This window comes from Cyanistes caeruleus, chromosome 1, assembly GCF_971803275.1.
Source record: "Cyanistes caeruleus chromosome 1, bCyaCae1.hap1.1, whole genome shotgun sequence".
Taxonomy (NCBI): Eukaryota; Metazoa; Chordata; class Aves; order Passeriformes; family Paridae; genus Cyanistes; species Cyanistes caeruleus.
The window spans coordinates 70,991,640-71,007,530 of record NC_141701.1 but is presented as its reverse complement, the minus strand read 5'-3'; the positions used below and the strand labels follow the sequence as shown (position 1 = coordinate 71,007,530).

The following is a 15,891-nucleotide window of genomic DNA, read 5'->3' as shown; positions in this document are numbered from 1 at the left end:
ATTCATGATAAGAGTATTAGGAGGAATGAGATATTCAAAGTGTAACTTTTGAGCAGAAGAGAGAGAGAGAGAGAGTGCTTGTGATACTGTGAGTTGCTAGAATTGAGTTGAGTGAAGATTTTAAAGCTTTGGGGGCAAAGAGAAAACTGTTTTCCAGGAAGGCTCACAGAGACAAATGAAGAAGACTTCTGCCTTTGAATAACTTATCCTTAAAAATAAGATTCCTAAACTCTGTGACCCATACACACCTTAGAGATGTAAAATGAGAAGATCTAATGACAAATTTCCGAGCAGCTGGCATTAGAGAAATAGAAAACTATAATGAAAAATAGTTTTCTCGTGAGAAACTCCGTAAGCTAACAGAAAGAGACTTCTGTTTCTCTACAAAGACTGATGAAAGACTGTAGCAAGAATTAAGACTGTTTTTAACCACCAAAGTCCTAAAGTTATTTGTCTCTATGTTGTCATGTGTACAGAGAAATAGTTAAGATGTAGAAGATAAGAGGATTTTCTGAAAGTTTATTCTGGTATTCTCATTCTTGTAGTTTGTTAATAAACTGTCTTTATTCCTCTTAAGTTTTAAGCCTGTTTTGCTCTTGTTTTAATCCATATCTCACAACAAAAAAATAAGTAAGTTTTTAGTTACTAGTTTAAAACCACGACAGGAGATCATCCATTTTACTCATTTACTACAAACATTATTATACATAAGACTGACTTATTACTTCAAGGGCTAACTTCAATGCAGTGAAACTAAATTCTCAAACATCAACAAACTAGAAAGCAAATGAAAAGCTACAGAGACTTTGTTCCCTCAAGAAAGCATGTGGTTCCATTTCAACGTGACTACACTACTAAGCACTATTAATTTCTTCTAAAGGAACAGATAGAAACATGATTGCATCTTTTATGTGGAATAACTAATGCTTTTTAATAACATTTTTTACTTATTAAAATAAATATTTTTCTATCTGAAGGCTAACACATCATCCAAGTATCCTTATAAAAGGAAAGAAGAGATGCCACAGTTAAAGCATGGGGGTCTAACACTACAGATGTGTAGAAAATGGATGTAAAGAAGGGGGAAGTAAAGGCAGCATCTCAAAAGAGTCTCTGTTGAAATAAAGGTTACAATACATAGAATACATACATAGAATAAAATTCCTTCGGTGAAACATGAATTCCAAAACACATACGACTTCACTGTCTCTAGACTAAATGATGAAATGCACATCAGTCACTGCACGTATTTTGGAAATCTGTTGAACTGTACCTTCACCTATGACTAGGGCAAAGCACAATTGCACTATCATGGAAATGCAGGTGAAATCTCACACTACAACAATTAAATGCATTCAATAGTTGAAATCAGTCTTACAGTCTAAAGCAGGAAACTGTCTAAGGAACACAGTTCAGTGAAATAAAGGGGGAGATATAGATTAATATATATATACACACAGGGACAGAGAGAGAGTGTGTATGTGAACGCAATAATGCATTCTCAGACAGACTTCTCCCAATATGATCTAAGATTAAGACATGTGCAAAAGGGGCTAAAATACAACTATGACCAAGAAGAGATGAACTACAATTCTTTACATTCCCATTCATAACACACATCAGATGCCTTTACCTTTGTATACTGGTCCTCCTCAACATCAGTAAGGCTCAGGCACTACTACTCTATGCCCTATGCAATGCTCTAAGCACGCAGATGAGAGGAACTATGAGAACACAGTGCTACGTTCACAGACTGTACTGCTGCACCAAATCAGTCTCATAGTACTACGTTATTCAGATAGCAATTATCTTCATCACTGTAACTGTACAGAAGGCAGAATTAAAAAAAAACAACGAACCTCAACTATATAGAACTTATTAATCAGAGCTGTGAAAGGTTTTACAGACAGGTACACTAAACACCAAACTCAAATACAAATTCAGTTTACTTTGAAAGTTAGCTACAGAGGAGAGATTGGAAGAAAAAAGTACTTTGTTCTCATCCACAAAACTAAGAGTAGCTTGCAAAATATATTGTACCTTTTCCACAAGAGATCATACTGTCTTATTTCCTCTCTAAGCTTTCTCTTTGCCCCACAGTCATGCAAGTCAGAGACCATCCTAACTTTAGACCAAATTTCTTGCCAATTAGATTTTACTTCTTAGGAACACCTTGACAGTTGATACACTCAAGAGACCAAGTCTGTTGGATTGATTTGTACTGTAAATTTCCAAACCTAAGTAACAGAATTTGTCTGCATTTTGAAGAAAATCAGACACTAATCTATTTTTGCAAACTATGTCAATCCAATAAAACTCAAACAGTTACCTTACTAATGGCTGGATGGACTTTGGAAAAGCTGCATGATAAAAAAAACTAAAAATAACACCTAAAAATAACAGATGTACACCTCAAATTTAATACATGGCAATGGCAGATCCACTACGTAAGTTTCTGAAGTGCATTACTCCTGATGAAAAGAAAAATCACAATAATTTTGTTGCACCAGTGAAGGAGAATGGCATATGTTAAACCTTGGGACTGAATCAGCAAGCTTGCTATGCAAATAAATGAAACCACTGAACCCCCAAATCCCTGTCTCAATAACATTATTTTCCAAATGCTCAAAGATAGCAAGTGATTAACATCCCAGACAAGTCAGACTGCAACAGCAAAAACACATTACTGATGAGAGACTAATTATGCCCATGGTATTCAGGTATCCATTACATCAGATTAGTCACTGAAATATTAAAGAGAAGTAACTCTTGACATAATTCTGAGCAGCAGACTCTTAACTCAAAATGCACCCATCAAAGCACTACTGGCAACAGACCCTTCATATTCAAAGTCAGCATCTCTGCAAGTCAAAAAAAGCTGGAAAAGTATTTTCTGGATTTAAGTACTGCTGCAGCTTGCCATATAATAGAAAAAACTCCTTTAAAATCATAACCAAAAGAACAATGTGTTTCAGAGATTTCTAAAAAACAATGACAAAGAACAACCTAATGAGATGTAAAGCTATGACTGAGAAAGGCTAAACTAGTTCGAGAGCCCAAAAACATGCTTCTGTTAAGTGAATTAAGTGATGAGTACAGAGAAAGTTAAGTGATCTCAATGCATGATATGTAGAGAAGCTAGTATTTTATTTTCTTAACTCCTCCGAGACTTCCCTGATCCACAACTATGAAGGGAGAACATGTCCCAAACTTTTTAATAGAAAATACTTCACAGCAAAACCTATTTCTGGTAATTCAGTATTCACCAAAAGTCACACTCACTCAATACTGCATTTGTACCAATACAATAAGCAGTTATCTTTCTTTTTTTAATTTAAATGGATTAGCTTTGACATTCAAAATAATCAAAATAGCCTAAAATAGAATCAATGCATTAAACGAATAGCTATGAGTATATCAAGAGCTTGACATTACTATCATAAATGGAAGTAGTGTCTTAAATAAACAGCTTTCATTGCTACTTAGAAGAATCAAAGAACCACATAGGAAAACCCATTATTTTCTTGGATTTCCAAATGGCATGTGACAACATTTGACATATGCCCTTATGTAGGCTTATGAAGAAACAAAGCTGACATGAGATGATATATATATAAAGATATATATAGATATATATCTTCATATAGATAAAGAAGTGTTTTAAACAGAAAACAAGCAGCTGGAACTCTTAGATTCCATATTAACGTAAGATCACAGATGAAGCCTCAAAGCACAAAAACATCAGGCAAGTCCCATGTTAGTAATCAGGAGACAAAGTACAAGATACAACAAGACAGCCCAAGATGCAAGAATACTGCGACGCTATCACACACAGGTGAGGTTCATGTGAGTCCCAAAGATAAAACAGGGACTGTAAAGCATACAGAGGACATAAACACCTAGAGGCAGGAAACAATTTCAATACAAAAAATTATTTAACAGGCTAGAAAACAAACAACTGCCAGGTGATTCAACATCCCCCTCCTCTTTTTTCATGTCCTCTGCAAAAAGCACTCATGATCTGCCTCTGTAAAGCACAGACAACAACTGGCTGCCACTACAACCCTAGTGACAGCCTCGGGAAACAACAATAACAAAAAATCATTACATAATGCACAGCTTTACTGTAGCAATGTAACATCTTCCCACAGGTCATTGCTAATGCCAGATCATAAAATATCAATGCAAGACACATTCATACACAATCTACGATAAGCACAACAATGCACTGCCTACAGCCCAGACAGTCCAAGAACTACAGGTAATTTAAAGCTGGGAGATTCTTCCAGGAAATCTCACCATAAGCTCATGTTGATATATTCTTTTCCCAATATTTTCCATTGGCCTCTAAGGGTCTCACCCAGTACAACTGTAGATATTCTTAGTGCCAGCTGCCTCTACTGCCAAAGCCTAACAACTGTCAAAAACACCATGAAGCTGATGCCAGGATTAAACTGCTCCAAACATTTCCCATTCTTCTTTACACAGAGATATGAGCAGCTGTCATGGAAGGCCTTCTCGTATTTTACCACTGTAGCTCAGCCTTTCTGACTTCTAGTACACCTCTGGTGACTCGAGACTACTGCTGCCAAGATGTTCCCTCCATCCCTCCATTCCACTGCCCAAAGCATCAGTCTCTAACTCTACACTAGGTATCTATTCACTTTGCATGGAAACTTTGTGCTTTACTAAGGCAATTTACTTGACCACAGAAAAAAAAAAGAGACATTCTGTTCTTCTGACAATTCATCCAGCAGCTATCTTGGAACTTTCCTTCATACCAACCTTCAGGCATGAAAAGAAGTCCATTTAATTAACCACATCCTGATGCTCTCTCCAGAAATTTACTATGAATAACAGGCAACTAGCTCCACACTTCCCTTTGCATACACTCCAGCATATACTGCCTAGTTCTACCCTGACCCTATAGTCAAGCAAAACAAGAACTGAGTGTACCATGCCAGCATGACCTGCCTCTTACATTAACACCTCCACTACAGCTGTCCACCTAGCATCAAAGATAGCAGACAGCAAGGACTGGACAGGAGTGTGCATGAAGCATAGTCCACTATGCTGCATCTTTACTAGAAGGTGTTGGAGTGAAGGCCTCTAAAGCCCTTAGAAGAACTGGACATCTCACTGCAGACAGTAAAGGCTTCAGAGCATTTACAAAGTCTACATTCTTTCAGCTCAAGCTACAAGAAAACAATTTGCAGAAGGGGCTGACAATGTGGCATGCTCACACATTTATTTGTATCTGACAGCTCTGACAGCAGTATAATAAGCAAGGGTTGACAAACATGCAACTGGAGCTATGCAGTCCTGAATGCAATGGATTTTTAATAGTGAATTGCACTAAACTGTAATTAAATTTTACTTAGTTAAAGTTCTGAAATATATCAAAAATGAAAAAAACCCCTGTAAGACTGGAATTAGAAACCCTGCATAGAAGTGAAGAAATAAAGATGACCTAATACAGGCTTAGCATACAGGTGCATCACCATTATCTCTGGACATCACTTTTTGTTCACAGTATCATTCAACTACAAACTGGTGAACACTGAAGCTTCTGTGAAAGCACTGTGTCGTGGTTTAAAAGCAGTAACTAAAAAATTACTAGAAAACTTACTTATTTCTTGCTGTGAGATATGGATTAGAACAAGAGCAAAACAGGCTTAAAACTTAAAAGGAATAAAGAAAGTTTATTAACAAAATTACAAGAATAAGAACACCAGAAAACCGTTTTATCCCCCACTACCCACCATTCCCTTGTTCACATGACAACATAGAGACAAAAAAACTTTGGAACTTTGGTGTTCAAAACAGTCCCAATTTATCAGTCTTTGTAGAGAAACAGAAGTCTTCTTCTGCTAATCTATGGAGTTTCTCATGAGAAAACTATTTCTGTTTTAGTTTTCTATTTCTCTGATGCCAGCTGCCCGGAAATCTGCCATCAGTTCACTCCTCCCATTTCACATCACTCTGAAGTGTGTATGGGCCATGAGTCTAGGGTTATCATTTTTTAAGGATAAGTTATTCAAAGGCAGAAGTCCTCTTCATCTGTCTCTGTGAGCTTTTCTGGAAACAATTTTCTCATTGCCCTCAAGGCCTCAAATTTTCACTCCACTCTGTTCCAGCACCTCACTGTATCACAACTACTCTACTTTTTGCTCAAAATCCACACTTTGAACACTCCATTCTTCCCAATATACTCTATCATGAATTAAAGGAGATTTTTTCAGACCATTATTGTCCATCTCCATAGCTTTAACAGAAAAATATTTCAGCTTATAAAGCATCTCCTTATTCTCTCTTCCCCATCTAAAACTTAACTCTTTTCTTCACTGTCTTCTTCATGTTGATTGTCTCTCTCTCTCTCTCTCTGTCTCTTGGGGAAAAAAGGAGTAATCTGTACGTTTTATCCAGGTAGTAAAAGAATGAAAGTCTTGGAAAAGCTGCAAGTGTTCATGGTGTCAGGTTTCAGTCCAGCAGCAGAAACTACAAACTAAACCAGGCTGGCCAGCTCTGCTTCTCCCCTTCCCCCCCCCACCCTCTGTGGCCTTGTCCGGTCTGGAGGGTGGGGGAGGAGGCCAAGACAGAGCCTTGTTACTTTGTCAGAAGCCGGAAAACACAGAGAACAAGAGAGCTCTGGCTTTACATCTTAAGGCGGTGTTCACAAGTTGATCTCACTTTTCAATGGTCAAAACTGCTGTCAATTCTTAAAAATGACCGATAATTGGTCAGGAGAAAAACTCCCATCAGCCACCAGCAGCTTCAACTTCTTTAGCTCTCAAAGCTATCTTAAAGGTAAAGTCACCCCATGACACGGTACCATAAGCTTACTTTGCTTATGAGAACTCTCCCCAAGTACCTGCTGTAGTCATCAGGGAATGCTGTCCTGAATCCTCCTTCAGCATAAGGAAATGCAGAGGTCTTGATGCTCTTGTACTATGCAGCAGAACTTGTGTGGCATTATCAAAAGAGAGTTAAAGACAAAAGCTATACAGGGGGAAAAATGAATGCTGGAAGTCATCAGACACTGTGCAAAACTAATTAGTCCAGGCAGAGCACCATTCCAATGTATCGTAACAGTTCTGATATCCAAGCTAATCCTCAACAAGCCAGTTCTGTTGTTTCTGCACAGCACTGTAATGTACCAAGCAGATATGCCAGATGTTTCAGCATTTATCTCATTCAACATCCACAATTAGACTGAACACTTAGTTGAAAGTATTAAGCAGAATGGACTCATAATATTAAAAACACTTTAATTCTTTACTTACTTTGTTAAATTCTTATTAAGAAACAAAATAATTAAATCTGATGTGATTTTATAACATTCACAAGGTATTAGCTACATCTTCAGAGAAAGCACTCTATTAGCTGTGGATCCAAACAAAAACAGTAGAGGCTTCAGCAAAAAGCTTAGAATACCCTGACAAGGTCTTTTGAAGCAATATTTGAGCACTTTCAAACTCTCTGGATGCTTAAGTTACTCGGATACATTTAAGATACTAACTTTACAGAAACAGAAGGTATTTGCTGAACTAAGAATGCACACCCTGAGAGGCTAGATGTAGTTTTAAACCCCACAAGAGGATACTTTACAGTACCAAGAAATAACATGAAGTTACTAGTTTGAATTAAGCTCATAATATAAAAGGACACTTCTCTGCCTTGCATCTGAAACCAATCATTTTGTCATCTGTAGCCCTAAACTAAACACAGGCACATAGAAATTTACAGTGTTGCTAAATTAATCACTCTATTGAAGCACTGGAATAAATATGGCTTCAATCTCCTCACTCCTTACCTTCCAAAATTCTGTGAAAGTGTAACATAGGGCAATCTAGGGCATCCAAGAGCACAGCTTTAGGGTGAAATCTAATCAAACTCAGCTTTTCACACTTGTGTTTTATAGGAAAAACTTCCTTTGCAAAGAATTTCGTGGTGCTATCAAAGTGGTGAAAGCATGAGGCCACTGGAAGAAAAGGAATGCTGTATATAAAACAGAGGAAAACAGTGTTTATACAGTATTCCTACACATCACCACATCTACTATCACAAAGCTACTGACTATGAGCAGTGTGAATAAAACGACTTAGAGTGCCACAGATCATCCATCCTCAGCTCTGAATGAGCAAGGCTGAGCTACAAAACTGCTTCAAAGCGCACAGGCAATTCATCAGAAGTAGAACTGCAGTCTGGGAAAGGGCTAACAGAGATTACCCAGTTTACTCTGTTACCAAAAGACAGTAACATTGTGAGTCACTGGAATCACCTGGAAATTCCAACACATTGTAGAAAAGCATTATTTTACAAACAATACTCACAGGAGAGTAAGCTCTACCATTCATGTACAGGGGAAGCATAACCTATGATCAAGTCCTTCCTCCTATAATCAATGCCCAAACCAGACTGCAGCTAAAAGTTTTCAGGATCATGTTTTTTAACAGTTGTATATACCAGTAAGGCAACACTGAAGATGCTTTGTCAACAGATGATGAGTTATCAAAGTGATACTTCAGGACCAAGCTGACAGTTCCAGGGAACAGCAGGAAACTAAAAGAATGTAAGGGATCCACAAGAAACTCCTGTAGGGATCTGTCCCCATCCCAGCCTTTTCAGTGCATTTTCACATGAATTGCCAAATAACACACCAGCCAGGCTTCAGGAAAAAGTTAAGCTCACCACTATACAAGAATTACTGCAGAAGACAGATACCTAAATCCACTCCATCAGTGACAGTATTCTTATTTCGATCATGCAAACACTTCATAACAAATTACTAACACTGAACAGAAAATTGTTAAATATATACTTGTGCAAGATTCACCTAGGGTAACAGAACTCAAACTTTAAGGTATGAACTGCTTGTCATATTTAGGTCTATGGTTTCAAGACTCATGCTCTCCTTCAGCACTACTTAGTTCCCTGCTGCTTTAAGGAATGGTTTGGAACTACAGTATCACACATGCTTCAGTTACTAGTATCCCACTGCCAGAATCAGGTCCCACTTTTGTAAAACAGATCCTTGACAGAAGATCAGGAGACACAGATCCCACATTCAAAGATATTTAGCAAAAAAAACGGCCATTAACACATCAACAAAAGAACTACCTACATTACAGAACTGAGCAGTGCAACTGAATCTCAGCTAAACAATTTCCTGGCATATGGATTCTCTGTAAACTCATACTTGAAGAGTGGTATAGCCTCTATTACAGGAAAGCTAAAAGAAAAAAGGACAGAAGAATACAAATAAAAATATGACAATGGCATAGGTGGTGCTGCCTAACAGCTACAGGACAAAACTTGCAATGCTTGGATTTCATTCACAGGTTTGCCATTGATCTGCTGGGTGAACTCAGCCTGCTGCTTCCTCCACTTGTCTGGAGATCTGCCCACACAGAGTTGACTTGAATTGAGAAGTTAATTCAGTGCTCTACCAGATCTCTATGAAATTAAAACAAAAACTTCACAGAATTTTAAAGACACTATTGGAACTTGAGACATACAAACTTCTTAGTATAGGACTTAAAGTTCCTAGTGCAAGACACCTCTTAAAGATTCAAATTCTAGCTTCCTGTAAGAAATTTTAATTTTCAATGTCAGTCCAGAACTAAAAAGCAGTGGTCACAAGTCTTGTCCTCCCCCTCTGGAGGTTATGGTTTGCAAAAACAGAACTTTTAAAATATATTTTAATACTGCTTTATAACTTTTAACATACTCAGCACGTGACAGTGCTTCACGAAAGAGAAAAGGAAGACACTGTCCTTAAGTTAAATCTCTCACTTGAAAATCCCCAGTTCGCACCCTGTTATCTTTAGCTATTCCCCCTCTACAAATATGCAGTGCCTTTATTCCATAGGCATACAAGGGTCTTGATGTTAGACTATTCCAAGAAACTGTTTTTGAAGTGACATCAGAAGTCTGCTACAGACAGTCAATACAGCTAGCACTTTTCCCAATAATAAAGTAACTTTAATTTTAGGAAGTAATATTTCCCCTTGATTGAATGAAATTTTACAGACGAAACACAGCAGTCCCTTCTCCATGCCAATCAGATCAAACTGAATACTCAGCTTTACTAATTACCCATTTATAGGAGAAAGGTATAGCTTACAAGATAGGATAAGCTTCATAAAAGCATTCTCTTAAAAAAGGCAAGATTTCTGTACAGGTATTGGCTAGCTCAACCTATCCTAGAGCTAAAACACACTTGAGAGAAATATTCTAACTTTCTGACTTTCATGCCTGTCTCAGAACTCGGCACCTCCTTTTCAAATGACGTTGTTAACATTCCCCAAGCTAACCAGCCTGATGCAGCCTCAGCAGAGGCATTTAAAACTTAACGCAAGAGTTTTGAATTATTCTGAGTGGAAGCCTTCCACTTCCTCTTTAAAATCTGAATTGACACCTGATAGCTCTGACATGCATCCTGCACACAACCTTTCTTTAATTATTGTAGGTGACCTCTGATCATGGCCGGACAACTTCACCTCTCAACCTATTACAACGTAAGGCCTAACCCCCTTTATCTACGGGTTCCCCAGCACTGCTTGAATCGCTGCTTCGGCCAAGAGCCACCCAGCCGGCACTGACCAAGGTGATTTAAACAAGGGCACGGGTCTGCGCCCTGCCATCGGCCTCCCTGCCGCGGTCAGCTCCAGAGGAACTCCTGTGATCCAAACCACCACCCCGCTTCTCGGTGGGGCCGCAGGAGGCGGCCGAGCCCCCCCTCTTCCCTCTGGGACTGTAGTAGCCCCCAGGGCCCCGGCTGCTCACCCCTGCACGCCCGGGCTGTATTTCCTGGTCTTCCAGGGGGTGCCGGGGCTCTGCAGCGCTGGCTGAGGCGGCTGCCGCTGCTGGTGGGGGGAGCTGATGACGGCGACGCCGCGGCTGCCGGAGAGCAGGTAATTCATCCCATAGGTGCTGGCTTTATTCTCCCGTTTCCGGCGGCCCGGGTGGTACTGGTGCTGCTGAGGAGACGCCGGAGGCGGGTGCGGCGGCTGCTGGTGCCCATTCACAGCGTTCACTTTGTTCTCGTGGAAGTTGAAAAACTCCTCGGGTCCGGCCCCGCTGCCCAGCAGCCCGGGAGGAGCCACCGCCACCGCCCGGGGGCCGCCGGAGGAAGAGGAGGAGCCGCCGCCTCCGCTGCACGATCCCGAGGAGGAGAAGCCGGGGCTCTCGGTACCGGACTCCACCGACGAGCAGGACGAGGAAGAAGACACGGAAGGCGACTTCTGCAGCCGCCGCCCTCCCTCGCCGCCACCGTTCACCGCCGCGGGGCCACCGGGGACTGTGGGCACCAGTCCAGTCAGCAGGGCTGGCGGGGAAGGCGAAGGCGAAGGCGGCGAGGAAGAGGAGCAGCAGGCGCCAGGCGCCCCGATCCGTACGCAGCCGTGCCCGCGGAGCGGAGAGGCAGCAGAGTCCAGCGCCGGGGAGTTGAGGCAGAGGTAGTGCGGGAAGCTGGCGCCGCCCCGGCCCCCCACACCCTGCGAGGTCTCCCAGATCTGCATCCACAGCGCATTCGCGGGTCCTTTCTGCTCGGGCTGGATCCAAGCCACGCGGGGATCCATCCACGTCCGCCCGCCGTCGCCGCCGTCCCTTACTGCCTGGGCAGAGCTCCGCGCCGCCGCCCGCTCCCTCGGTCGCTCGGCCCGGCAGCGGCGCTAGAAGCGGCCCGGCAGCAGCGGCATGTGTCGCGGGGAGGAGGGAGCGAGGGAGGGCGGCAGAGCGGCCGGAGGCAGAACCGGGCGACGTGAGCGCGGTTCGGGACGAAGCAAAGGCGGCGCAAACAGTACCCGATACTGCCCGGAGCGCTCTGCTCGCCGTTCCAATGTGGCGTGTGCCCCTTGCCAGGGCCAGAACCGGCACTGCGCATGTCCCGCAGATTTTAAACCTTCACCGGAGACGGCCGCCCTGGCAACCGCACATGCGCGGGAAGCAGGAGGAAGACGAGCTGGGAATGTTCCCCCGCTTCGGCGCTCTCCCGCCCGCGCCGGCGCAGAGTGGGGCAGATGTGCCTCAGCCCCGGAGGCGGGCGGGGAGAGCTGCGGGGCCGTTCCGTAACTCCTGGAGTCACGGAGTGGGTCAGGCTGGAAGGGATCACAGTGGTCCAGCCTCCCTGCTCAAGCAGAAACATCCCAGAGCACGCGGCGCGCGATTGCATCCAGACAGTTCTTGAATATCTCCAGTGAGGGAGACTCGACAACCTCTTTGGATAACTTGTTCCACTGTGTAGTCACTCACACAGGAAAGAGGTTCTTCCTCATGTTTAGGTAGAACTTCCTTTGCATCAATTGCTGCCCTTGGCTTCTTGTCCTGTTGCTTGGCACCGCTGAGAAGAGCCTGGCTCCATCCTCTTGATATCTTTCCTTCAGATACTTGCAGACATTCATGAGGTTCCCTCTTACTTGTCTTCCCTCCATCTCCATGAGCAGCTGATGCAGCTGCAGCCCTGCTTCTGTGTTGGTTTCTCACAAATACTGCATTGTGTGACCCCTCCATGGCACAGCTTATCCCTTTGGAGAACTGTAGCCCAGTTCCCACAAAAATGAAAGGGTGGACTTTGAGGACTAATTCAGAGGAGAAGCAAGTGCAGGCAGACCTCCTTTGGGGAAGCTGGGCAATGGAGAACATGGGGCTGAGCAGGGCCATTCTCTCCCGGGGGGAAAGGGGAGGCCTGGGTGATGTGTCCAGGCAGCACCATGCAGTTCATAACCAAGAGAATGCTTTCCTTGGATTGGTAGCATAAAGACAGCACCGCACAGCAACACATTTCCACTGGGTACTTCAGTTTTTATTGGGCTTGAGTCAGGACAGGACAGGGAGACAGTGCCTGTTTCAAGGGGTGTCTCTAATGGATGGGTTTCGTGTGCAGTGATCACTAAGTAAAATGCATACTGCTATTGGAAGGGGATCAGACACAGGTGCACTGTGATCTGAAACCAGCCTCCCAGAATGATGTCTGTAATGGTTCTCTTTCATTGATTAGCCTATTTCCTTGAGCAGCTTTAGCATGCATATGGATAAAGTGTCCTCTCCTGAGGTAACCCGAGAAACTCCAACTGTCTAGGACTTCTCAGACCATTCAATAGAGCACTTAACGTGACTGCAGAACAGCACAGAGAAGAGCTGTACATGCATAAGCCCAAATACTATCAGGGAATACTAGTTAGAACAGCCCTCCCATGCAATTGCATGGTTCTTCTTGAATGAATTAGCTGTCACAGAAGGTGAGAAAAGGAGAAGTCCCACTCTCCATAATCCTGCTAATTCCTTTCCCTGCTGCTTTGCACAACCCCTGATATTTATCAGTGAGCCAATTTAACTTGTTAATTCAGAGAAGACCACGCTTGGGAAAAAAAGTAATAGTTTTCAGCAGTTTATTTTGAATTAGCTTACTTTGTGATCAGAGCTGGCACTAAGGAGGGGATGGAGAGAGAATGAGAGAACAAGACAGTCATTTGTTAGCAAAGGGTAGCTGTGCTTGATGTAATTGTGTTCTCGAACTATGCCCTTGGACTTCAGAGCAAGGGAAACTGATATTAGGGTGACAGCTTAATGTTTATTACCAGAAGTCATTTAGAAAAAGCAGATTGTTAATTTGTTTTTGTTAAGGAATAGGCCCGTTTTCAGGACTAACAGCCAAAGTACACATAAGAGTACACAATAAACTAACCAAACCCAAACCACATGAAAGAGCTGTTAATTATGTCTCATGTAGGAGTATGTTCACTGCAATTTCTTGCATGGTCAATGAAGTGTTCAGATCTTCAACAGAGATTTCAGCTTGAGTTACTGATAGCAGTCCTTGGTTCTATGGTTCATCTTCCAAAGAATTTTTGATTGTTTTGGTTTGGTTTTAATTGAACTTGAAAGAAAACAAATAAACAGGTCCCTTGACTCAGTTCTTTTTATATAAATACTGTAAGAAATAAACCAGAGAATTACACTGTCTCTTCTTTTAGCCCTGAATACTTTGCATTTCTGCCTCTATGATGGCCTGACTACAGCAAGGAAAGATGGGGATCAACAGTATTTCTGCAAGGATAGCTGCTGTGGTATGCTAATGGTTGGAAGAGTTACTTTGTAGATTGACTGTGAAATACTAAGAAGGTTGAGGCGGCTACAGAGACCACATCTCAGCATTTTCATTTCCATGTTTTGACTTTTCATACATCCAATAAAGATCACATCTTCAATCTGCTGAGTTAAAACTCTTAAAATAAAGGAACACTGATCAGTAGGATCATAGAATCATAGAGTGGTTGTATTGGAAGGAACCTTAAAGATCATCTTGTTCCAACCCTCCTGCCATAGGCAGGGACACCTTCCACTAGACCAGGCTGCTTAAAGAGGTGGAGGGGTAAACCAAAAAGACACAAAGGGCAATCTTATGGAGACCTTTCCAAGCTCATCAGTTTCATGACCCGTTTTCTTTATTTCCTTCTCTGCCTTTCTGCCATCTTTTAAAAGCTGGCACTTTCAAGAGGGCCTGATTTCCCTCTTTGCTAAAATTATCTCGTTTCAGGTCTAAGTGGTAGAGACCACTGCTTTGTAAGAGGCAGTAACTCAGAAACAGCTTTTGAATGAGGGATGACTCTAACCAATCCCAACACTGTCTTGGAAGAGGCTAGGCTGTTTCCTGAAGTAGCCACAGAGAGTTGTCTCTCTCTGGCTTAAGCTGTGTTAGCCAGAATTTCTGAAGCTACAATAGTGCTTTGTCAGTTCTTTGTATGGGTTCAAGGCAGCAGATACCATGTAAGTGTAATAGAGAACATGGGATGGATGGGTAGGCACAATGTGCTTGAAGGTCCACATTTTAAATACTTGGAGAAGAAGGAAATTTCTGATAAATCTATATGCAATGGTTTGATAATACACCAATTAATTTATCTATTTCATGATTATTTGTCAAAGCTTGTGGCCCATCACTGAAATATCTCTGCAAAAAAGGAGATATTACATGTTTCCTACATAAATATGTACAATATGGAGAAATAATACCCAGTGGTCTGTTGTGGTACAACAAGGAGAAAAATCATCATCTTCCTAACATCAGCTTTTTCTCTCCTCTGTTTCTAGCCTCTCCAGTGAGAAATCTAAATAAAATATGCTTCTAATTTTGTATCCTTAAAGTGAGAATTTCCCTCTACAAATAGCAAGTGAGTACTTCCTTTGCAAGGATTAATTTTTTTAAAACTCTGGTTGATTTTAATTCAGCTGTGCTTTACTGAGTGAAACTCCACACTGAAGGTAAGATTCTCAGAATGTTTGAAAGTCAAATACTGTTTGTATCATAAGAAAAATATCCTTTCTTTTCAATCAATCTTCCTTCCCACTGTTGAATTTTGAGGATGCATGTCACTTCGTGAGGACACGAAGTATAGCGAGGGTTACAAGAAATTACGCACACAGTAGCCAGTTTTTTGTGAGGTTAAGAAGCTTCTATTTCGGGTTTTTGTCAACTTTTTTATAAGCCGTTCTGATCAGGTCACCCTGATTGGTAGAAGGAACAACACCTCCCTCTTCTCATTGGTGGGACAAGAGAGAAAACACTCTTAGAACATCTGTGCCTTGTTTTGGGAAAGTAAAACCTTATTGACACAAACAGTCCTTGAAAAAGACAGTTCCCAAAGATTTTCCCTTGGGAACAGTCAGCCCCTGAGAGCTTGAAATTCTCTCAGGTTCAGAAATCATGTCCACAGATGCAGGTAATGGAAAGTCTCTCCCTATACTTGGCACTGGTGAGGCTGCACCTTGAATACTGTGTCCAGTTCTGAGTCCCTCAAATCAGGAAGGACATTGAGGTGCTGGAGTGATTCCAGAAAAAGGCAGCAAAACTGATGAAGGGTCTGGAGCACAAATTCCATAAGGAACAGC

At 42.0% G+C, this 15,891-nt stretch overlaps 1 protein-coding gene across 5 annotated transcripts in view; it reads right to left on the bottom strand.

The window, feature by feature from the left end:
* Positions 1-15,582, bottom strand: part of TENT4A (terminal nucleotidyltransferase 4A) — an 80,907-nt gene extending 65,325 nt beyond the window's left edge. For all 5 annotated transcript variants that reach the window (XR_015290054.1, XM_086900269.1, XM_023921855.2 and 2 more), the window contains exon 1: positions 10,789-15,582. Coding sequence is in view for 4 of the 5 variants with exons in the window: in XM_086900269.1 (XP_086756395.1) it covers positions 10,789-11,582 (794 nt within the window). In the remaining variant the exon portion in view is untranslated. The remainder of the gene's footprint in view (positions 1-10,788) is intronic.
* Between the last annotated feature and the right edge of the window lie 309 nt (positions 15,583-15,891).